Below are 25,376 nucleotides of genomic sequence, written 5' to 3'. Positions count from 1 at the left end.
TGTGAGAGACAAAGAGAAATAAAGAAGCAATATAAAAACACATACAGAGAGAGAGAGAAGAGAGAAATAGGGAAGAGGGAAGAGGGAGGGAGAGAGAAATAGGAGAGAGACAGAGAGAGAGAGAGAAGAGAGAAATAGGGAAGAGGGAGGGAGAGAGAAATAGGAGAGAGACAGAGAGAGAGAGAGAGAGAGAGAGAGAGAGAGAGAGCATGGCCGTATGCAGGAAAAATTTTCGGGGGGTTAACTCATAATTGTTCCCATGTGCGTCGTAAGAAATTTGAATAATAGAAATAATAACAATATTATTAAATATTAACAATTAAAATTTAATAATAATAAACTAATTTATTCCAAATGTATTATTATTATTATTATTATTGCTGTCCTTATATCCTTGAGGAGACTTTTCTACTCTATCCATCAGAAGTGTGAATATGCAGCACAACTGTTTTTATTATTATTATTATTATTATTATTATTATTATTACTTTTATTATTATTATTTTTGTACGTTTCATGCAGTGTGTACTGAAATGCACAGTTATTATATATTGTTATAAAATTTTAGATACCTTCAGGAAAAAGCTTTAAAAGTAAGATAAATTTTAGTCATAACAAAACTTAATTTTTGGAATTTTGAAAACTGTGGAACCAGTTATTCTTTGGATTAAATGGTAAAACGTAACCTGGTGCCTGTATTGTAACCTCAATTTTTCGATCTAACGCCATTTTTCTTTGGTTATTCTGTTGGAATACTAACTAACTGGACTTTATTTCCGGTATTAACAATAAAACTAACAAACGTTCTGCTATTTTGTAATTTGCAATAAACGATATCAATTCGGGTGGAGGGGGGGGGGGTTCTATGGACCAGTTCGATCCCACTTTCCGACCCTCATATCGTTCCTATGCTTACCAAACAGCATTATATAAAACCACTATGCACTATACAAGTATGTGTTTTACAGGACCGCATATTGGTTAAATGTATGTACCGTACTATATCGACCGCTGGGTGAAGGATAGTGAACGTAACGCACTTCGAAGCTGGATATACTAAGTTTGAACTCTTATCAAGGGGGATTTAAACCCACATCGAACAGTTAATTAAAAAGTTGGAACGGGAATTGGCTAAAATGAAACATTCAAATTAGTGTTGCCCACGAGACGAGACTTTGGCCTGTCTCGTCTCGTGGAGTCTCCTGGAAGTGCTGTCTCGTCTCGAAAATATTCCTTTGTCTTATGACACATGGTCAATCTCGTCTCGTCTCGAATTTTTAAAAGCCTGTCCCGTCTCGTCTCGTGGGCAACACTAATTCAAATGCTGACCAAGGAAAAGTTATTGTATAAAAAAGTATACACTAAAAACGTAGGTAACGTTTCCAACCTCTAACAGAAATTCTTGGTCAACATTTGAGTCTTCTTCAGACAAAGATTCACAATAAATAGGTGTGTTTCACCTACGTCACAGACTGTTGCATTGTGGGATCGAGCAGCCATGATTGTGGCGGGTTCTTGTAAACATTCGGAATTCAAGCGGGCGGGGGGAGATTTGAATCTTGCTTATTATGTTGGCATAATTTGCGCAATATTAGGTTGTTTAGGTCGAACAGGCACTCACGTTTATCCTAGAATTTTCCGAGAAAGAACAGAAGGTGCAATTCACGGCACAGAATTTTCCGATTGTTGATTAGAATACGCTGTCGTGGCGAGAATAAATCGTGCCAACATTAATGAACAAAGCAAACAGTACAGATCGGTGGGTCGAAGATTTCTTTTCGGGTAAGTTCATATATCGTATTTCTCTGTGACGTTGAGTACAAATAGATTGAACTGGTAATTTTTATCATACTTGCAAGTAGCGTTTCCTTGTTATTGTTCTATTTAGTAGAAAGGTGTTGATAAGTTTGACGACGAAAAAAATGATAACATTCAATGTTAAATTCATCTTGATAATTGCTTGCTTGTACTTGATTATTTATATTTCATTCATTAATAAAAACTGTTATTAATTGTTATCCTATTCATGAGAAAAGGTGCAGGTAGTAGATTTTGCGTACTGTCAAAAACAAGGACTGCTTGGTTAAAACATATGAAAGTATCTCAAATTGATTGATTTATTTGGTTTATTTTACTTCGTTTTCTGCTATATTTGGCTGTCGTTAAGATCAGTCATGCCCAGGCCGAGATTCGAATCCGGGGAAACCTAGCATCGTAGTGCGTTGCGTCAACCAGTCCGTCACTGAGGGCTGCATATCCCAAATTGTTAAAGCAAGAAGCATAGGCGTAGCTAGAACTTTATATTTGGGTGTGCACAAAGAAAAAAATGAGGTCTTGTACCTTTTTAATAGCATATTTTGCAACACAATCACTTGGCTCTTTAACTGCACTGATGTTTTTAAAGGAATATAAATTCACTAAATGACAGTGTTGAAAATTTTTGAATATATGTAGTAGAAAAAAATCAAATTGCATAGAAATTACACACACACAAAATGTTCATAAATGTTACAAAAAATACATCAAAATACACGTCATCTATAACGAGAGACGTCTGTCAAAGGGTACAATGTTCTTAAACTCATCAATAACTTCATTTACATCAATAGACGAAGTTTTTTCCTGTTCCACAAATAGCAAGCGCAGGGCTTCCAATCTATCCTGCTTTTGAGTTGCTCTTAATTTAGTTTTAACTTGAGTAAGCTTGGAGAAAGCTCTCTCACACGTGCAGCTTGTGACAGGTATAGAAGAAAAGCGCTGCAGTACAGAGTACAGAGTAGAATGCAGTAAATATCTTCTCTCTCCAATGACATAAAAGAATCGAAAAACTACAGACACTCGTTTCATCAGCGATAATGCACACGTTTGTACCAAGTAATGACATTTTCAACTTCTTACAAACTGCCGCTTATTTTCTATCTTATTGAAATATCTGTCTTTAATTCTATTTGATAAAGCAGCCCATTAGGGTGTGCCTAGGCACACCCGGCACACCCCGTAGCTACGCCTATGGCAAGAAGTGAAATTACTGTTTTTGAACAACTCAACATTTGAAATTACTGCGCTTGAACAAACATTAAGAGGAAGCATAGAAGATAATGGCTGAGTCTTGGAATTTTCAGTTAATCTGTACTCAAGGTCGTGGATGACCACTTTCTCCCACCCCGAGCGGAAAACAGGTTACTTACTGGATGAAAATATTTCAAGCAGAATCCGAACCACTAATAAATACGAAAACAAACTGATTCCATGTAGCTGGTTGAAGTAAATAAACACAGGTGAACTAGAGTTGGCCTTTTTGTTACATTTTTATGCAATGTTACCGACATTTTACACATTAGGGGAGACCGGGGCATAGCGATTCCCTGGGGCAAAGTAATCCCTCGACGAAAATGCACTTTACGGTGCTTCTAACAAGCGGGAAACATGTCAACTGCAGAGCAGCCATCGTGAGTGTGTTGTAGCCGATGAGTGTTGCGGAACGTTGTGACTGTCTTCCACATTGACAAATAACTAATATTTACTTGATTTCTATTGCGTACAAGTTTATAAAATTAGAACGCTGTATTAATGTCGATATTTGTTTTAAATTGTTGATTTCGATTCGTTTTTGTTATATGTAAGAATATTGACTTAAAATGTCTTGTGTCAGAAATCGAAAATGAGTTTATATCAAATATTATAAAGTGAAATAATATTTTGGAAGTTGAGTTGTGTTGTTTAATTCTTGCAATGTAAGTATAATAACATTATGAAAACCAGTTGAGCGCTGAGGACTTGCAATTTAATTTTAAAATTGTGTTAAAGTCTGCTCATCCTTCGCGTACAATATAATATATTATATTCAGTGTGAGGTATCGTTGCAAAGTGGGCTGTGAACAACAAGCGGCGATAAAAAAATATTTTTGGCACGTCTGAACTAAGGTAAGCAGTTTACAATATCGTGTATTGTTAATTGCGTTATTGACTGAGTCTGCTGGTTGAAGCTTGTTGTGAGAGGGCAAAATATGAACGCTATACACATATGAATACTTCTGTTCTCGGAGTGTTCTTTGATGGTGAGAATGGCCGATGATATCAACACTTGTGTGGGGCAAAGCGATCCCTGAAAAGGAAGGATGGATAAAGTGCAATGGATGCAAACAATGGACACACGAAAAATGTGCTGGTGTGGAGGAAGATGATAGTGCTTATACTTGTGACTTTTGTCTTGAAAATTAGGATAAGTACACTTTTAAATTACCAACTTGTATTTCGCTAAAACAAATTTTTCTTTGTTTTTATTTTTTTTCATATGAACCTGCTTCATATTTTCTTCTCTGAATGACACTTGTTTTCTTCAACGTGTTTGTAAGTTACTTACTTTTACTGCATTTACTTTTTATTAATAAAATTAATTACTTGTAAACTGAAAAAAAATCGTATTTGATAATAACATTTTGTACCTTACTTTTGGCCAAGTTACTTCTTAAATACACAATGAAATAACTTCAAACATATATCAATGTAAAAACAAATGTTGTGGTATCAACTGTGTTAAGTTTCAATGTATTCGTCGCCATACAGTGTTCTGTAGGAAGGGTCAAAGCTTAGGGGGATCACGCTGCCCCGGTCTCCCCTACTAACGACAAACACGCATTTGGCGCAGGTGTAACCAATGCTGCGTGGTGGGTATTTCCTTGCAGACGACACACAGCTTTGCCGCAAACATGGCGGCGATGCGAATCCTGACGTCACATGAAACCCACCTATTGAAAGAGATCTTTGCTTAGTTTATTTTTTTTATATCCAATTATTTGCCTTGGCCAGCATTTGAATGTTTTATTAACATGGAAACAAGTCTTAACAGGTTATCATTGGGAATTTTGGGACAGGAACAGCACTGGAAAGAGGACAGCAGAAGTGAAAATTAAGAGGTTGCAGGTGAGCTGCAAGAATTAAACCCATTTCTCTCAAATTTCAGAATTGAAATGTTTGAAAATTCTAGCTCGATCATTTCAGCATTGTCTCTCTGTTGATTTTTTGTGAAACTGCGAATAAGTTTTTGAAAATGTGTTACAAATTTTGGTCTCTGAACTTGCATTAATTCAATCCAACATGTCAGAAGTTTCGGGGGGTTTTAACCCTAAAACCCGCCCTCTAAATACGGCCATGAGAGAGAGGGAGGGACAGAGAGAGAGAGAGCGTGAAAGAAATAAAAAATAGAAAGAAATAGAGAAGAGAGAGAGAAATTGAGAGAGAAGAAAATATTATAGAAAAGCGAGAGAGAAAGAAAATATAAGTTTAAAAGAAAAACAGGCAGAGAAGAGAAGGAAGAGAAAAAGCAGAATATAGATAAAGAAGAAACAGACAGAAAATGGAAGGGAAAACAGAACAAGAAACGATCAATAAGAGAACAAACCTAGTTGAATAGTACCGGAACCTTTCTTCCCAGAAAAATATACTGGATAGAAGTAACATATCTACACACAATTTAAAATCTCACTTACCCATGCTAAATGTAGAGTAAAACCTGCAACGCTCCGATTGAGGGATCCACTTTGCAATGAGTACTGAGATGCATGGGAAGAGAACTCCCTGGAAGAATAGAAAAAGGCAACAACATTTTCAGTTTTTTTTAAAAAATACCGGGTGGTTCAAAAATTGCTGAACCCTTACGTTGGTAGCCCAAGGAGTTATATTCACACTGGATATTTACATCATAAAGCCTAGAAAACTGAATTACTTTTCAATTTTTAATCGAGTTCCGAGTTCCGCCAGGTAGCAAAATTATCGAAAAGCACCCCCCCTAACTTTCTCAATGTCACTACGTTGAACCATAGAATCATCCACCCAGCTAACCCCAAAGCTAGACCACAGATAAGGCAAGACCAAAGACCCCCCTCCCAGCTAACATTTTCCACTTCAACCGATGATTTAAAGTACTACATATACAATCTAGTTACAAGATGCAATTTTTTGCAAGACGATAATGTTCACTACGTCTGATTGGCCCATATGTAAATAGCTACAGTAAGATACAGCGATACCGACATGTCTAGGATGTCTATAAAAAATATGAACAAAACTTAAGAAGTTCTTTTTTTTAGCGCCAAAGCATCACATTCTATAAGTTTTAAATATACATGTTTGCACGATAGCAAGGTGCTGGGTGCTGGGTAAATAACGGATCTTAATTTTTAGAACGATATCTGACATAAAAAAAAATATATCAATAGCAACAGTGAATATGTCATAGATCACCATATTAACATTACAGTCAAAAATGTGGATTTAATAGGCGAAAAAAATAATTAGTCAGGATGTAGTACTTGTATTGTGCAAAAAATTGTACAAACACATATTTGCAATTTACAACTGTAATGCTGATATCGTGTTGTGATTCTTGACCTATAACCACTGATGACGTTGCATGTAGTCTCTATCCACACTGTATAGGCCAGGCCCGTACCCAAAGGGGGGCAGGGGGGTCATGACCCCCCTCGAGCCATGAAAATTTTCAATTTGAACATATAAAAAACTACAAAAATTACGTTGATGATTTTTCAAATTTTGCATGAATTTCGATTTTGTCCTTGCACAAATGAATAGGTTGTTTTCTATACGCTTTCCATTATGGAAGAAAGGTTCCTCAATGACTGCAATACAAAACCAACCATATAAGGGGCATTTAGCTCTCCACCCGCACCGTAAGGTCTGTGATCCCTTTTCGCAATCACTGAGCAGAAGGATGAAAAAAACTTTTTGTTTTCTTTCTCCGATATCAGGTTTTTTTTGCAACTGATATCCATTCTGCCACTCAATGGCTTAGGGTTAATTAATACGTATTATGTAAATAGGAGAATCCACTTCACAGCAGAATCATTGCTAGATTTTTGGAGCAAAAAGTTGCCTGAAGTACTTTTAACATATATTGTCATTTGTCCAAAACACTCAAGAAATTAAGTACTTTGTTATTTTCGAAATTCTGTCAATCGGAATTTAGTGCAACTTTTCTTGTTTTCTACTTGTAATTGTCTTGAACATAAATACACAGTGATGCGACCGTATAACAGACAACTTTCACAGTATACAGAAGACATCAAGGCCAAAATATTCGATGCTACGAGCTGTTGATAATGTCATTTTCTATCCCACATGTATACATCCCCATTTAATAGCTTATTGGTTGCCACTGGCATTGCTTTTACTGTCGAATAAGATTCTAAAACCGAAGTCACGCCATGGAAACAATATTATGCCAGCAGACACACTGCCAGGGTGAAGTCACTTAGCCGTTTCCTTCAGATAATTTATTTACAGGGTTCGCACTGACTCCAAAGTCCTGGACAACTGGAGGAATCAGGAAAACAAGGCTAGGACTGAGGTCATTGGAAACAAATGATTTTTTAAAAAAAATCTTTCAAAAACTGGAAAAGTCAGGGGAATTAAATGATTTCTGCTAAGCAGAATTTGTAACCGGAAACACGTTTCGTTTTACCTTCCCAACAATCTTCTTTTTTGGGTAATATTGCTTATAAAAAGGTTCTTTCATTTTATTTTTAATTTATTTTCAAAAATGTTCAACAAACGTGATTCGTTTGATTAACTTACAAAGTTGAAGTGTAACTTTTATTTTTTAGCAAGTTAAATCATTACACAGTTATGTAAAATACCTGGAAAAGTCAGGGACTTTGCAAAATGGGTGTGAACCCTCATCTATCAACCCCACACACATATGTTGCTTGTCGTAGGTTATTTGAATTGTTTGCATTATGCACATATGTAGTCTATCTCTATCATACAATTTTTTTCTCTCTGATAGAAACAAATGCCAGTATCAACTGCAAATATTTGTCACGTGGTTGCATACATATTGGTTAGATAATGTAATTCTTCAACATTTCGTAACAAAATGAGCAAATTTCTATACCCAGCCTCTCCTATACACCCCCTCCTCCCCATATGTATAATATGAGAGAACATTTTTTAAAAAAATCGCCTATGGGTCTGCCCCCGCCCCCTCAAAAATGTCCTGGGTACGGGCCTGGTATAGGCCTACAAGAAGGTATTACATCCGCGCTCTGTGCAAATGTGTCAAAGTTGTACGCCGAGATTCTGTATAGAATACTGAGAGAATAATAAGGCCGTGTCTGAAAGGTGCAAGACCGTACGTCGAGAATGGTCTCGCAGTGCAGTCTTAACTTGGATTGAAAGTCATTCGAATTGCACTTCGACTGCAGCGCCAAATACGATCAGTAGATAAAAACTAAGAACATATATTTTTCCCACGTTATAAACACTTGTTTTTCACTATGGAAATCACATAACATTTTAAAAAGTTCTTATACTCATATTTTCACACATTGGAAGAACTACAACATGATTTTATACTTCCACGATTTGAAACAAGTGAACAACGAGTGCAGAAGTCTAGTACAGAAGACTGAGGACTCGAATGCTCGTTTAATTGGCGCTTTCGAACTGCACTATGTGACGTCACTTCCGACAAGCCTGCATGTTGGACATTTCGGACGGAGCCTTATAGCAGAAAATTATATCATAATTAAATGATCAGTAAATTAACATCGATATACCTGAAAGATCCCCTGAAGCACCCTTGTGGCGAACAGCAGTGCCCAGTGCCACCTCACCAGGACAGGGATGAGGCAGCAGAGGAAAGAGTTGATGAGTAGTGAGAAGGCGAGGACCCTCTTGGCCCCCCACACCTCCGCCAGCCTCCCTCCAGGCACCTGGGAGACGATGTAGCCCCAGAAGAAAGCTCCGAGAAGCAAACCCTGGGTTACTTCATCCCACTCGAACTCTCCTTCGTCCTGAAAAGTAAAATGTTTCCGTGTCACTATACTATTGCAACAACGTACGAGGTGTGTTCAGAAAGTAAGACCCGATTGGGAATAGCGGCAGTGCAGGTAATTGTAGAGCAAAATTATATTTTATGATTTTTCATGCTGTTGAATAACCATTACTTGGGTACCTGTTGCCCGTGTTTGTTTTTGTTTCTGTTGACGAAATTCTGGGCTGCTACTGTTGCTAACCATTATTATATATATCACCAAAATGCCCCTTTTTCCCGCTTCGCCCATAAAATATATATCCTTATCCATTAAGTGTTCCACGTGACCCTCATCGGATATAAACCACAGAGAAGCATGGCGCTAGCCACTCAATTTCGAATTAGAACACTGTAATAATTTCTTAACCTTTTATCTCCAGAAACTGGCATTTTGGGGGAAGGATCTCTCTGGCTTGAGTCATTAATTAATTTCTAGTATTTCCTCTGCGGATTGAATTGGCAAACAAATACATTGAAATATTTCTCGATGGAAAAGGCCTTTTGAGGCAAGAAACCTGGAGTGAATATCTTGCATCTGCTGAGCGGGCTATGGCTGTTTGACAGTAGTTCGGAAACCTCTCGTTAGAGGACACTACCAGACAGCAGTTGCCAGAGACATGTACGAGAGAAACGTGAACTAAATGCAAAGTTCATGACTTGATGCTGCTTATATAATGGAACGAGTCAAAGGACAAAAGGGGCACGAATTATAACGGGGGATAGACAATGCTAGATAAAATGAGTGGGGAGATTGAAAGGGACCGTCTGTCATAGGCCCCCATGATATTACATGGGAAATATAAGGTAAAAATCAGTTTAATTACTAAGATTTTCACCCCTTGGTATTGTCACATAGTAATAAAACCCATCTTTATCGTTGGGAGAGGGATTGTAACTGTTACTGATCTAGTAGCCTTTTGCACATGAGCCTATGCTTCAGAACAATAAAAACAGGAATTTCCAGCTATTGCTGATTATTTTCATGAAGATTAGACACTAGAGAAGGTCCTTATGTATTATGTGCCTTTCTTGTGAACAGTGTTAATCCTTTGTATTGTTTTGATGCACGAAACGCACATCTACATATTAAGCAAAGTCGTGTTTTGTCTTCCAAAGAACTGTGCAGGCTTCCATTGTTTAAAAAACTTGATAATCGTGGCAGCAAGTTAAAAAGAAATATATGACTAATAAAAGTGACAGTAGTTCCAAACACAAACACTAGAACCTTGTAGGCTAGGAATGTAACATTCAACATCATGTTTGTAGAAGATCCGCTTCATAACAAGCCAACAGCAAAATTTATATAAATCTGTGAAATGTGCGCGCTCCTTTTCATCCAAACAATTGTTCATGCATTTAATACCAAACTGCTTAGCAGTAACAATCTGAAGTACATATTTGGTCTTACTTCTCTATCTAGCAATTTACAATGCATTACAGAAAATAATGATATTGCTCGCTTCGCTCGTAAAAAAAAATAGATTCAAATTATTGCAAACTAGAAACAATATTAATTTAATAGAGCGCCGCATTCTCACATTTATAATGTTTTAATTTAGATTGTTCGCTGCTCCTAGCTACGGCTCTGAACTTTTACGAATTTACGAAAAGAATTACGAAATATATTTTCTTTGCATAAAATTTGAAATCGAGGATGGCAATTGCCTCACCCCTCCTCTCTTGCAGGTGGCCCTTGCCGTCTGGGGAAAAAAATAAAGAAATACATGAAAACTAGAACTATAACATCTTGAGTATCATTTTGTCCTGCTGCTCTTAGATTCTGCTAGCCTTGCTTTTTTCTTACTTCAATGTTTGCGCCCTTGATCCACCCCTCCCCCTCCCCGTGGAATTGATTTCCGACCAAGGTTGGGGGGGGGGGGGTAATGCCCCCTGTGATTGCGCCACTGGCTATTTTCCGTCTTACCTAGATACTGCGGTGTCAGGACAAAACGCGAAGTGCATGGCAACTTCATTTTTGTTAAAATCCCCTTCGGAAACGACTTAGTCGAAAGTTATAAGCGAAAATCGGTGTATGAAGATGTAATACTTTTATTACCTGCACAAGTTTCACAAGCTGCTACATTCACAACAGTTGTTCAAAGTGGCGTCCCCCAGCTTCGCTGCAGGCATGACATCGTCGCACAAAGTACTGGCGTACCCGTTCGAACAACCTCGGGGTCGTTCGTACAATGTACCATTCAGCGAGAATTCTTGCCAGGAGATCCTCTTCAGTCTCGACAGGTGTTTGGACAAAACTTTGTGCGACGATGTCCTGCCTGCAGTGAAGCTGGGGGACGCCACTTTGAACAACTGTTGTGAATGTAGCAGCTTGTGAAACTTGTGCAGGTAATAAAAGTATTACATCCTCATAAGTCGTTTACGGACCAGGGTTCCTTATCTCAAATTGATACATGTACCCTTCTCCATCGTCCCTGAAAGTTTGTATCATCAGCCCGGATACACCCTGTAGAGACTGCCGACAGAGTACGGGAAAATATACGCGGCTTCTCTTTCAATGCTTGGCTGTTGAATACAATAAGATAGGTTTTGAATAGGGGGTGCTGAACGGGTTGCGGAAGAAAATTAGGGGGTGCGCAAGCACCCCTTTGGGCCCTCCTGGCGCCGCCCTGATCCTCGTGAATGAAGGCATGATTTTCAAGACCAGCACTTGTGTCACAACTTTTTGCTAATGCCCTTAATGTACGTATCTTTCAATGTTGCTAGATCATTTGACAAAATTTCCAATCCAGTGAGCCAATGACCACTGCCAAATCTAAGCTCACTTTACACACAAAAAAATTGCATCAATTCCAATACAATTACAAACATAGAGGTAAATACCTAAAAAGTAATTGTGTGGAAAGGAATTTGAATGGTTTGATTAGCTTGTGTTGGGATTTCTTTTTGCGTATGCGTATAACTTATCCTGCCAATTTCCGGATTTCTTCTAGTAAAAATTGTTGTTTATCTAGACATCCACATATGCCTGAAACCAGTGGCGTGCCCAAGGCGGGGTTAGTGGGGGTCATAACCTCCCAGTATTCCTAAAAAAAAAAAAAGAACATGAAAGATAGGAAAAGATGGTAAAATGAGGACCCACTAATAAAAAGAATATACATAACCCATCTCTTTCGAAAATTAGGGGCACGCCACTGCCTGAAACCGTTCTGTGACGATGTGTTCTCTGTAAGGAAAGATGCATTATCCCAGAACCGTCTCTAGCGATGTGCAGCGCATGCCACCGCACAGGCCCCTCGCTCTTTCCGAGGCCTCTTGCTTCCGAAATGTGCAAATGATATTACTGACTCGTGTATTCGTTCATTTCTTGTGCGCAGTGGCGGTGATTAAGGGCGGCACCCCCCCCCCCACCTTTTTCCACTTTTGCCCACGCACTATGCTAAACCTTATGGGAAAGTAAACTGTCCTTACCCCCCAGTTTTGGAACCTAAACACCGCCACTGCTTGTGCGAACGCAACCGCAGAGAACCTAGGCCTCCACGATGGTAGTGGTAACGTTGTCGCCTTGTAATCAAGGAGTCCCGGGTTCGATACCCGATGGATAGGCTTACCATACGTCCGGGATTAGCCCGGACAGTCCTGGTTTTTTAGTGCTGTCCGGGGTAATGTCCGGGATTGCAAAATGTCCGGGGTTGAGAATCTGAACATGAAAATAGCTACCGGTATTAAACATTTATATAATATTGAATTTTATGATGTTATTAAAACAAGGAAGCCATTTCTGAAAAAAGTCATATCTAGTAAAAAGTACAACTGAGTCAACTAAGAGATAATGCTACCTAGAACAGAGAGGTTTCCTAAACATCAGAAAATGTATTATTCAATTAAACACTTGCAAATTAATTGATTGGTTTTAGAAAATAATGTTAATATTCTTTCTTGTACAATTTATAGTTTAATGTTCCAATAAAATGTTAACGCTTTCAAGTAATTTAAATTTATTTTTATAAAAAAAATGAAATTCAGCAGTAACGAGTTGATTGCGAATATGTCCTGGGTTGGACCCAAAAAAATATGGTAAGCCTACCGATGGAGGCACAAAGTGGTTCGGATCCCACTTTACACTGTAGGTGGATCAAGTCCCGATTAGCCTTAGTGTGCATAAAGTGGACTTAAAATGAAACAACTCAAACTCACAGAGAACCTACAGGCCTAATACAACTAAAAGACCTAATGCATGCTAAAACACCCCATAATAAGTCATTTACATTGTCCGTGTGTGATTCATTAGTTAACCAGCAAGCATCTAATTGCCAATTATAATGATTATTCTCGTCTGTTGCAATGTGCCTAATAAAGTGACAGCGAATAAAATTGAGGAATTATCAGCACAGAAATGTTGGTGCGTACAGTGGGATCCATGAGTATTAACGTGCAAATTGTCCATGACTATTTTCATTAATTTTTCTCTTACATCCTGTCTGTTTTTAAGTGATGGACTTTATGTATGCTGGTGCAGAAGTTGTCAACAGCTTGTTTTGAGTTTTCTTTTAATTCTTGAAGCTCTTATTAAGTCAAATAAAGTGCACGAACATGGTGATGGACAATTTGCATGGTAAAAGTCATGGATCCCACTGTACAATGTAAGAAACCACTCACTTGGTTCTCCTCGGCAGGTGACGCTAGTGTTGAATTGCCTTCAAGCTCACTGCATTCGCTTATCTGCTGTCCTGTTTCCAATGTATGGTTTCGAGGCTTGACCATGCGTATGATGGCAATGCTGAGGCTAACTCTCATCGTGAATGACGTAAGCGCTATTGCAAATACCATAATACCTAATACAATACGGGCTGGTAATTTTCCTGAAAGAAAATGTTCTACGTTCATTATTTTAATATTTTTTGTTTTGTGTTCTGAGAGTATCTAACAAGCGTCAAAAACAATTTTATCAAATATCTTTCATCAACAAGGTGCGAAATCCTGAGGGGATGGAGGGGATTTTACTCACCAACAATCTTGGTCTCACAAATTCCCCCCCTACAAAAAATTTCGGGGAGGAGAGTTTGATAAATCAAAATATAAGCAATTAGTTTTGACTTCAAATATAATTTACTAAGAATAGTATCAAAAACACACACAAAGTAGTGTACTGGTGAGTGTTGAATGAGTTCTCTCTCTTTCTCTCTTTTCAAGAGATCATAAACAGATCAACACCAATAACAATATACGCACAATAAAAGCAAAACAAGGATGCAAGATAAGTATAACTATGAAATGATTGATTTATATTAATAGAAGCAAAAACCAAACAAAAACTGACTCATAAAACAACTATTATTTCAATCATTTCGTAATTTAGTATTAGTAAAGGAATTAGTTTGCTACTAAGTTCTACTTCATAAATTAATTCTTTTATATATATTTAATAATAATGAATTATTACAAATTTATTAACTAACTTTTCTATTTAATTTTATATTTTGTATTTAACAGTGAGATATGATATTTCTCTTTCGTGAGAATCACCTGATAGAGGAGAAGGTCTAAATATGGGCGAAGGTTTAAATATGGGTTTTGGAGTTATCAGCGCTCTCGGGTGCTGCAGTCTGGCAGAGGCTATTGGAACTGGTTATCTGTCAAGGACAAAGGTTGCGGCACCAATTCTCAAGAGAAAGTGGTGGTTAGTTTCGGCCTTGGACGCTGTTATAGAATTGCGACCTCTGAAAACTTTTTGCAGGTATGTTTTAACTCAGCGTTTTCTTCTCATCTGCTTTCAATAGGTTAGGCCTATGATATTAGCGGTACAGTGGGATCCATGAGTAATACCGTGCAAATTGTCCATGACTATTTTCATTAATTTTTCTCTTGCATCCTATGTGTTTTTAAGCGACGGATTTTTATGTATGCTGGTGCAGAAGTTGTCAACAGTTTGTTTTCAGTTTTCTTTAAATTCTTGAAGCTCTTATTGGGTCAAATAAAGAGTGCGAACATGGTGATGGACAATTTGCAGGGTAATACTCATGGATCCCACTGTACATAAAACAAATGTGGGCTTTTATAATGCCATGATTTGTTTGTGAAATATGTACCACAGAGAGCGAAAATAAATTGAAGAAGAAAAATAGCGTGATGGTCCAAATATGGGCTATGACATGAGGTCTAATGTTGAGATCACATTTTCAACAAATATTTGGATGTTTTCTTAATTTCGATTTTTCCCATTCCGCGTGATTTTCAAAACAACAGATTATTCAAAAATATGAATTTTATAATGTTTTAGCGATAAATGACTGTTTTTTAATTTTAATTGCTTTTTGTGATATTGCCACTAGTAGCCCATATTTAGACCACAATTTTGAAATACATCATTTTACAATTTTTTGGATATTGCTTTTTTTTTAAAAAAAATGGAGGCCTTCTATACTTTAGCATGCTATTACATTTAAGTATATATTTCATAGATATGCATTTTAAATTTAGACCTTTTCCTCTACTTGATAGTGGCAGACCCGTGTGTACGTAATTTTTCCAAACTGCACTAACTTCGGAAAACACAATAGCTATAATTTGAACAGAAAGCGATGGAAGGCAATAAATAATAATGTTTTATACTTTTAAGTGTAACTTGATGCAGAGCAGGTAGATTCAAGGGACTCCGCGCAACATAAAAATAATTGTTTATTACAAGTGTATAGGACGTTGGTGATTCCAATTGAGCAACTAATCTTATATTTTCCTCATATCATGGATTGTTTTGACATACCTAAAATATCCAAAATTACTGAAATCATATTCTAAAGAAAAGTACTACATAAAAATCGTATTAAAATGTTACAATCAAAAGTAATATTCACAAATATTATTTTATATGAAAAATGTAAATTCATTACAAGACCAAAATTCAATTAAAAGTAAACAAGAGAGATTTATCGCATATAATTTTATTGGATATGATTAAAAATTGCCACTAGTGTGATACTGAACATGAACACACACAGTTTTGTAATTAAATATAATGAACGTCACGCCCTAGCTCATCGAAAATGAAAAAAAAATAGATACTTTTATTAGCCTCCTGATTGGTTTTAACCTTAAGCATGTTCAGCTTATTGTCCTTACGTAAAAATACAAAATTTATAAATTATTTTTCTAGTAATTGTGATAATGTTTATGTTGTGATTATATGGTACACCTATACTTCAGACTAAGGAAAAGATTAAGATTTTTACATATCTGAAAAATGTTGGTTATAGGCCCCGCGTTATATTGAATACCCCAGGCCCCGTAAGCTAGAGCCGGCCCCAGGCCCGTAGCTAGAATTGATCTCCAGGGGGGGGGATCACGAGTTATCAGGGGGGCTTTGTAAACCGAGTCCAATTTTCAAAAGTTTAAGAGTATTAAATGAAGGTAAATTGAATTGAATATAAATTACTTTATTGCTGTCCGAGGTTCAGCTGTTGCTGGTCTACCACCTAATTCCAAAAAGTACAGATTAAAATTAAAATAAAATAAAATTCAAGATTACAAAGAAATTGAACAAGATAGTACAATAAAATACAAAAGGAATAAAAATTCCTTACTGCACACACTATACTAATTTTGATTAAACAGATATTTATATCACACAAGAAAAAAATGCACAATATTCAATCATAGTGCCTACTGTACAGTGGGATCCATGAGTATTACTGTGCAAATTGACCATGACTATTATCATTAATATTTCTCATAAATTCTTGTTTTTAAGCGATTAATTTTTATGTATGCTTGTGCAGAAGTTGTCAACCTCTTGTTTTGGTATTCTTTTAATTCTTGAAGATCTTATTGGGTCAAATAAAGTGCATGAACATGGTGATTGACAATTTGCACGGTAATACTCATGGATCCCACTGTACATTCCACCCCCCGCCGAAGCAATGAAACTCCCCTTCGTTCCGAAAACTTGGGAGCTGTTGAGCTTTGACACAGATGCGGAGGGAATTTGCATGATGACTTTAAAGTCACAGATTCCAACAGGGACAAGGAAGGTACAGATAAAGAAGCTCCCTGTGAAATAACTTTCTAGAGTCTAGAGAAGATAATCTTCTAAATACTTACCGCTACTTACCCTTCTCCGAACAAATGTAGGCTATTAGCTGTTGTTCACGTTCTGTGAATTTATCCTTCACCAAAGTTGTGAGCAAAATAATATCTGTTCTCTACATTTTCACTCTTAACTGCAAACAAATTACACAAAATAGTTTTGCCTAATGTCAAGGCGGCTGACGGCAGTGCCAGGGAGGGCTGATAGCCCCCCTGGGGTGTTTTTCCCCCACATTTTTATATTTTTGCTTGTTAGTCACCCTGGTTCTGATTTCGAACACCCCAAACATTTAGTGAACGCTACGCCACTACTCAGTGTATGTATTTACGCACTCACCACTTATCCTCTGACAGCAGGCCATGGTAGGTAGAGCCAGCCTCTTGGCTTCAATGCTACTGGAATGCTTCACCGTGTTTCTGTTTGCCTTTTGCAAGAAAATAACATATTTATCACTCTGCAAACAAGACGCGTGCTACGATACGCTCCTACAGGTTGTTCCGTAATTAATCAGAAGATGAAAACGGTATCTGGCGGATATTGTGTAACGGAGGAGCATTCAACAGTTGTTAATAGAATAATAGCTTTATCCATCCGAGAAGACGTGATGCAATTGTCACGCTTTGTGAATTGAATACTTCCAGTGCGTCCATTAAATCTATTGTTGATGCATACACTCACTCCTGCCTCCCTCCACCCGCCCGGTCTGTGTGTATAAGGGATGGGAGGTTGTCTATGCATATGAATTGAATAGCAAAAATTGTGTCTTCCAAAAGAAACGTTTTTTTTCTTTCTTTTTAAAAGTTTAAAACAGTGCTTTAAGCAAGAACATGGAACTATTTTTTAAGCAAATTAAATGTTTAAAACATTTGCCAAAATAACTTATTTTTTAATTAACCCTACAATTCATGATTTTTTTTTAATGAAATGAAAAAATATATTCTGTTCTCTAGACAATATATACACATGAAAAAATGTTTTAAAGAAATAAAAAGTTAAAAATATTAATTTTATGAACAATTTTCATAAATGTGACAAATGGCAACATCATGCATTGAGTCGTGATTATTTTTTATTCTTAGAATATACAAATTTCAACATAAAACATATACAAATGAAGTTTTATTCGAAAAATAGTGAAAAAATATTAATTTTATGCACAATTTTCATGTGACAAATGGCAACATCATGCATTGAGTTACTTTATAATTATTATAAGATATAAATTGCAAGATTATACAGGGTTGTCCACGATAAACTGGTCCGCCTCATATCACTTGGTCCCAAACAAAACTTTCTCCTAAACGCTAAGTTAATGTGCTCTAGAAACAAGAACATGAGCAGATACGGGGGAGGGGTGACGTAACCAGATGGGGAAAGTAGTGGAATGGGCGATTGTAGATGAAATAATTGATTGATTGTTTTGCTTTATTTTACTTCGCTTCTTGTGCCACTTTTGGCTAATTTGCGAAGATGGGGATGACTGATGATATGATGAATGGACATTCACAAACATCCATGCCCTCGCCAGGATTCGATCCCGGGACCCCTGGCGTCGTAGCGTGATGTACTAACCACTCCGCCACGGGGGTCGGCAGATGAAACAATAGTTTGTGAATGCCTGACAAGATGAGACGGTCCAGTTTTTTTTGTGCCCAACCCTATACATTTCGGATTAAAGGTTGTGTCCACGTCACTGTCGGCGAAATCAAGATCCAATTCGCTACCACTGGGGATTTCTAGTATAATGCTTTGTGTCAATGACCTCACACTCCCGCCGTCATCCACAAAGCGTATACGAGGGGCTGCTGAGAAGTATTGAGCCTTACCCAGAAACAAAGGAGGCTGAAATTTGCAGGGTGTACTCGTCAATTCTTGTATATGTACAGGGACGGCGCTACAGGGTGCTAGGGGGGCTTCAATGCTCAAGTACATGTTCTGGTTCGGATAGGTTGCTTTATTACAATGCGTTCTACAATCAAGGAGTAGGACAGCTGCAAATATGTCTGGATAACAGTGGCCACTGAGCCACTGATAATTTGATACTAAGCAATTTGTCAATTATGAGACGCCAAACTTGCTACAAAATCTGTTGCCTGTGTGGTACGTGGACGTATCCAGTGGCTGTGAGACTGGTCTTTAATTGGTGGAATATAAAGCTAAATGTGTGCAATTCAGTGACGTGCGGTGACGTCGACACTTGGGGTAGCAGTCAGTGGCGTGCTCAAGAGGGGATGATGTTGGTGTGGGTCACACCCCTATTCCTAAAAAAAAAGAATGTCAATAACAGGAAATATTGCAAAATGATGAAAGAGTTTTAAAAAAAAGTACACGTAAACCCCACCCACATTCGAAAATAAAAAAACGATTTGTTTTAACTACTAAGCCAGAGATCCTGGGTCCGAATCTCGGTCGGCTTGGCCATGAGTATTCTTTGTGTGTGTCCCTTCATCAATTTTATCGTATCACCTTCATATGCATATGAACTGTGGCTTTAACAAGACAATAAATATTGTGATTTGAATATAATTCGAAATGTGAGATTGATTGATCTATCTCTGCTAGACTAGCTACTCCTAAGTGCACGTCACTGGTGCAATTAATAGTCTCTGAAAATTGTATCGCTATATTTTGGAATAAGTCAAACTGGTGTGACAAAATTATTTTTTATAAGTAGGACGATGTTCAACATCTAAAGAAGCGTTATGTTTATTTCTGTTTGTTATTTCCTCATTCGAGTACCGACAATTGCGCGAGTGTTAGCGATGTTCTCTCGTTGGTTTCATTGTGCTCGTATCTATCCTTATCGCTGCAAATATTCGAGAGAGAGAAATAAGATGTTAAAGAATCAGAGAGTACACAAACTACGTAATTCTTAAATGCTAAGAATTGGAAAGTTTAAAATTGCGCTTCCAGCTCCAAAAGTCTAGCTATAAAACAGCTGCCTTGATATCAAGGGGTCCCAGGTTCGATCCTCCAGTGGAGGTAACATTCCGTTAAGTGGTTCGGATTGCACTAAAAGCTGTAGCTCTAGTCCAGATTAGCCTCTGTGCATATAGTGGACCTTAATACAAATCCATCAACTAATCATTTCAATACGGTGAGAAAATTGCTTGGGCAATTTTATTGCTCGCAGTCCTAGTTCTAAACGTTATTTAAATATCATTTGTGAGGTTAGAAAATAATTTCTGCAGTACCGTCACAGTGGCCAAATTTGATTCCATGCAGGAGAATCAATCTTTGAAGCACATCTAAAACTATTCATACAATTCTGATAAGTATTTATGCATAACTTATTCTGAAATAAAATTATAATTTTCAGAAGTTATTTTCTCTAATCAAAATGCCTAGTTTAAGAGTTGCAACAATATTCATTGATTTATGTCAGTGTATTTGTCTCCTAGTTCAGGTGAATTTGTTGTGAAAATATTTTTGTTCCTTGAGCGTGACACATCATATCTCGCATCTTCACCACTTTTAGCCCTAAATTCGGAATTCCAGTCGTTGAACAAGAAAACCTAAGATATTTCATCATGGCAGAGAAAATGATATCATTAACACACTTTCTATTAAAAAATGGCATTGTTTATTTGATGTCTACTTTATTAAGTTAGTGCCGGTTTTCTGAAGCATGAAAAAGTACAATCTTTCGACGCTCCCTATGTTGTGATTGGACAGTTTAGAGTTATGGCAGACTATGAGGCAAAAGGGAACTCAAAATAAAGACCATTCAGCAACTGCTTGCACTGGTTGAAACATTCAAAATTGCCTTTTACAAACTATATCCTTTGTGCTATTGAAATGTGCATACCCCCTTCAATAGCTGCTTGTGGAAAATCGAGTGGTAACAAGAGGTTGAGTGCGCTATCTGTTCAGTCCGTTGAAGAGCTTGCAAAATCTTTGGATTTAAACAAGGTTGTAGCTGCTCATAAAAACAGACGTATCTTGCTGTGGCTCATTTTCTCATTTTAGCAATTAAAGTACTGACACTCTTTACATAGAAATAGTATTAATTGTATATCCAGCGAGTTGGTAATGAGTGTAGTTTTATGGTGTATTTTGTACTCTTCATCTGAATAGAAAGTCTGTGATATTATATCCACTCACAAATGGCTTAGGAACAGAAAACAATATAATTATTGCATTGTATTTGACATAAAAGATTCGTGCCTAAATGATATTTTGTGTATTGTGGGACAAAATGCAACATCTCGGTTCTGACTTGTTATGACTTTAAAATATGTCACTGGTAAAATTAAACCGTAGTAAACTATTAAGTAAATACTTTTTAGCCGGTATAAGTTAGCCCCCCCCCAGAGAGTATGACTCCGAATTCTGTAGCCGCCCTACTCATTTCAAGCTGGCGCCGTCACTGTATATGTAATGCTGCAAAAGTAGACTTTCTATGATTTTAACTTCCCTTTGCCTTTCATGTCCAATGTGAAAATGGTAGCACCTCCAGAAAAGCTCTGCAAATACGTCACTCTGTTGCATGGCAATGCCTCGCCACACACTGCAGGTGAAACAATGGCGACACATACCTTCTTAGGCTCAGGGATGGCGACACCAAAATTTCCTGTGCCCACCCGATTACCCACCCAATCAAATTCAATAAGTACATATACTTGGAGATAGCTATATGAATGATTCGTTAAATAAGTGTATTCTGGTGTTCATAACATGTATATTTTACTTGTGAATATTATCTATGCTAGAAATGTTCACATATTATCAACCCATTAAAAGCCAATTTTGTCATTAGGAAGTGAAAGTAATTCTAGAGCTATTGAAGCAAAAACTGTGATCAAATGAATACTTCAATGATTAAAAGCAACTAGTAGGCTTAGGAGGCTCAAAAATTATGCAGGGTATGATCAAGATTAGATCAGAATTTAGGTTGAACTTGAGGACTGCAGCTCCGAGCCTCCACATACGTATATAAAGCCCGACCTGGGTATGGTTAAAATAATTTCCAAATAAACAAATAAAAACATCATCTTAGCGTTACTTCCTCCGGCAAAACTATTGTTTATTTCGACTTTTTAATTATTATTAGAATAATTTAATCATAATAATTTCTGTTCAAGGTCCGGGGTTTCACCGGTCCGTGGGAGATCCTGAGCCGGCGCCGCGGTGTCTTGAAACGCGAGATTCCTGGGACTCTGCGCGTGAAGGTCGCCCATCTGGCGCAGCAGGGAATCTTTATTAGCATCGGACAAAGGCTCCTGAGCCTTACGTTTTCTTATAAGGAACTGAAGCTTCTCGGCTTCTTTTAAATCACGTAAAAAGTCCGGGACGGAAGCATAGTCTCGCCTGTACGTCTCGCGCATAAATTCTGGTTGGAAGCCCTTGGTCAAGTGTTTGATAACTTTGGCCGTGGGCATGTTGGGATCGAGACGGTGCAACATTTGTTGCTTGTCGCGAATATACTCCGTGACAGCTTCGACGTCCGTGTGGAGGCGACATTTGATTTTCTCTTTCAGCTGCAATTTATCGGCCTCAATCTGTAAACTCGTCGAGCAACTGGGTCTTAAAATAATCGTAGGTCACTGCTTCGTCTACCTGTACAGCTTTCCAGCCATCGAACCAACTATTCGCAACTTTTTGACGTCATTCCATTCATTAAGCGTTGCGAAGCTGTCTACGAGGTCAAGAAAGAGTCGGGCTTCGAACAGGTGGCGACATTTCGCTAGGGGATCGTGTCGTCAAAATTAAAACTCTCTACGAAATCCGGACTCCCTACGAAATCCGGAATGCCTCCGAAATTCGGATTCGCTCGGAAATTCAGACCCCTGCGAAATCCGGATTTTTAAACTTTCCAAGATCCGGATTTTTTTTGCCATCCCTATTCGATACCCGGCGGAGGCACAGAAGGTTAGGATCCCACTTTAAACTGTAGGTCCAGTCCCGATTAGCCTTTCTGTGCATACAGTGGACTTAAAACACCAACTCAACCCACCAACCAATTTTTGAAGGGGCTTAACTCACAATAGTGTACTGATTCCATGCAATATAACCATAATGTAGAATAGTACCACAGTCGTGTAACTGAAATATTACACAACCCTTACGTAACTGTATCTGTAATGTTACTGAGAAGTTTCTCTAAAATTACAAATGTTATGTTATGATCGAGGGCATTTTTGTATTACCGAAACATACCTGAAACATTACTGTAATGTCTCGCAATATTGCTGCAATGTTTCAATATTTCAGGAGTTACGTAACAGTAATATGCATGAAACCATGTTGTCCTGCATGGAAAGCACATGAGATCATTATTAACATCTCCGTTTCTTATTCTTCCCCACTCAGTAGGATTCATTTCATTATCATTCCTTTTCCAGCTATAATATGACGTCATCAAAGATGGCCGCCATTTGATCACAAAATTGATCATATCACGTCCAATAATCTAGGCCATGCCACCCAACAAACTTAAAATTTTGATGAGATTGTTTACAAATATAGGATGTTTGATGCTGATTCAAAAAATGTCAATTTATTATGATTGTTCACAGTGACCTGCGGTGACGTCGACACTTGGGGTAGCAGCCAGTGGCGTGCTCAAGGAGGGGTTGGTGTGGGTCACACCCCAACCCCCTTTAGGGCCCAGTATTCCTAAAAAAAAGATTGTTCAATAACAGGAAAAGATTACAAAATGATGAATGAGTACTAAAAAAAAGTTCACGTAAACCCCACCCACATTCGAAAATAAAAAACGATTTGATTTTACTACTAAGCCAGAGATCCTGGGTTAGAATCTCAGCTTGGCCATGGGTATTCTTTGTGTGTGTCCCTTCATCAATTTTATCGTATCATCTTCGCGATTAGCCAAAAGTGGCGGAAAAACGAAGTAAAATAAACTAAATCGAGCAATCAATCAATGATTTGATTTCATTTTTGTTACTTAGCGTCGCTTTTTTGTCACATTTGGTTAATTGCGAAGATGATGCGATAAAATTAATGAAGGTACAAACACAAAGAACACCCATGCCCAGGTCGGGATTCGAACCCGGAACTCCTGGTGTCGTAGCTCGCTGTGATAACCACTCCCGCATAGTTGGTTGATTTGGTGTTTTAAGTCCACTTTATGCACAGAAACCAAACAGGAAACAAAACACACTTTTTTGTAGTTTCTTCAATAATATTCATTTGGCTTTTTGAGTTCTGAGATACATTTTTCATTCCAAATTATTTCATTATTCACTGCAGACTACAACACATAGGACAAGAATGCGCACTCATCACGGGTTCGAATCCTGGCCTGGATTGTTCATATGAGGTCCCTTCATCAATTTCATCATATCATCACTCATCCTCATTTACGCGATAACCAAATGTGGTTGAAAAGAGAAGTAAAATATACCAAACCAACAACAATATGAACGCGCGTTCTCTTGCCCAAATAAATACATCCGTATTTATGACTGTTAGAGGCCAAGAGATTAGTATATTTAAAAAAAAAAACACTACTAAAACGAGAGTGAGAGAGAGCCTGAGCACATATTTGTAATTTAATCATTATATATTCCATATTTGAAAAAGAAAAAAGAATGAAAGCATAACATTATTGTCTGCACATAACACGTTCCCCATTTCATAAATAATAAAACTACATCCCATATTATACATACATATTGTACAACGTGTAAAATGTGTAAATACAGAGAACTGCAGAAAATTTTCCCCTGAGTTCTTTAGAGGATTTACAAATGAATCGAAGGGAAACCAATCCCCTATCTGTCCTATAGGAGATAGACTGGGGGACCTGAGAGCACGGGCTTTCAACCATTACAGCGGGGAGAGGGGGCAAGGAAGGTAGACGCTGAAATCTTCCTTTTCTTTGGGGCGGCCGTTTCTACCTGGAAACTGGTCAGGCGGAAGAAGAGCGAGCTAGGGTATCCAGCCAGCTTTGTCCGCGGAGAACACCGATGGACGAGAAGAGCGTGGAAAAAAAGGTGTTGCATATGAGTTGTGGTGGCTTTAACAAGACAATAAATATTGTGATTTGAATATAATTTGAGATGTGAGATTGATTGATCTATCTCTGCTAGACTAGCTACTCCTCAGTGCACGTCACTGATTGTTCAAGGGGTTCAGAGTACCCTGATTTTCAAAATCTCCGTATACGCCTCATGCGGCTCCATTTTGAATGACACGCATTAACTTATAAATCATTGTATCTTACTTCACGTTTGTGTTAGAACCTTAAACCATTATCCTGCTCCGAGCGCTAGTTTGTGTTCTTATTGCGTTCTTATTATTAAGCGCATGGGCCCCCCTGATGGCGTAGTGCTGGCTTCGTCGCCTTCAAATCACCGGGTTCGATACCCGGTGGAGACACATACTCGATCGGATCCCACTTTAAACTGTAGATCCAGTGCCGTTTACCCTGTGCATAAAGTGGACTTAAAACACCAAATCAATCACAATCAGCACGCGCAAATGGAAATTTTTCGAACACATAAGGAGCACATATGGGGGACGAAGATTGAGCTGAAT

At 37.9% G+C, this 25,376-nt stretch overlaps 1 protein-coding gene across 1 annotated transcript in view; it reads right to left on the bottom strand.

Moving 5' to 3' along the window:
• Positions 1–17,361, bottom strand: part of LOC146003513 (sialin-like) — a 45,368-nt gene extending 28,007 nt beyond the window's left edge. The window contains exons 1-4 of the mRNA XM_083141800.1: positions 17,211–17,361; positions 13,451–13,653; positions 8,577–8,813; positions 5,490–5,577 (exon numbers count right to left, since the gene is read on the bottom strand). Coding sequence (XP_082997926.1) covers positions 5,490–5,577; positions 8,577–8,813; positions 13,451–13,653; positions 17,211–17,235 — 553 coding nt within the window. The 5' untranslated portion in view covers positions 17,236–17,361. The remainder of the gene's footprint in view (positions 1–5,489; positions 5,578–8,576; positions 8,814–13,450; positions 13,654–17,210) is intronic.
• Between the last annotated feature and the right edge of the window lie 8,015 nt (positions 17,362–25,376).

The sequence above is a fragment of the Lepisma saccharinum genome, chromosome 20 (genome assembly GCF_977018435.1).
Source record: "Lepisma saccharinum chromosome 20, izLepSacc3.1, whole genome shotgun sequence".
NCBI lineage: Eukaryota > Metazoa > Arthropoda > Insecta > Zygentoma > Lepismatidae > Lepisma > Lepisma saccharinum.
The sequence above is the reverse complement of the archived record's forward strand: the minus strand, read 5'-3'. Positions and strand labels throughout refer to the sequence as shown.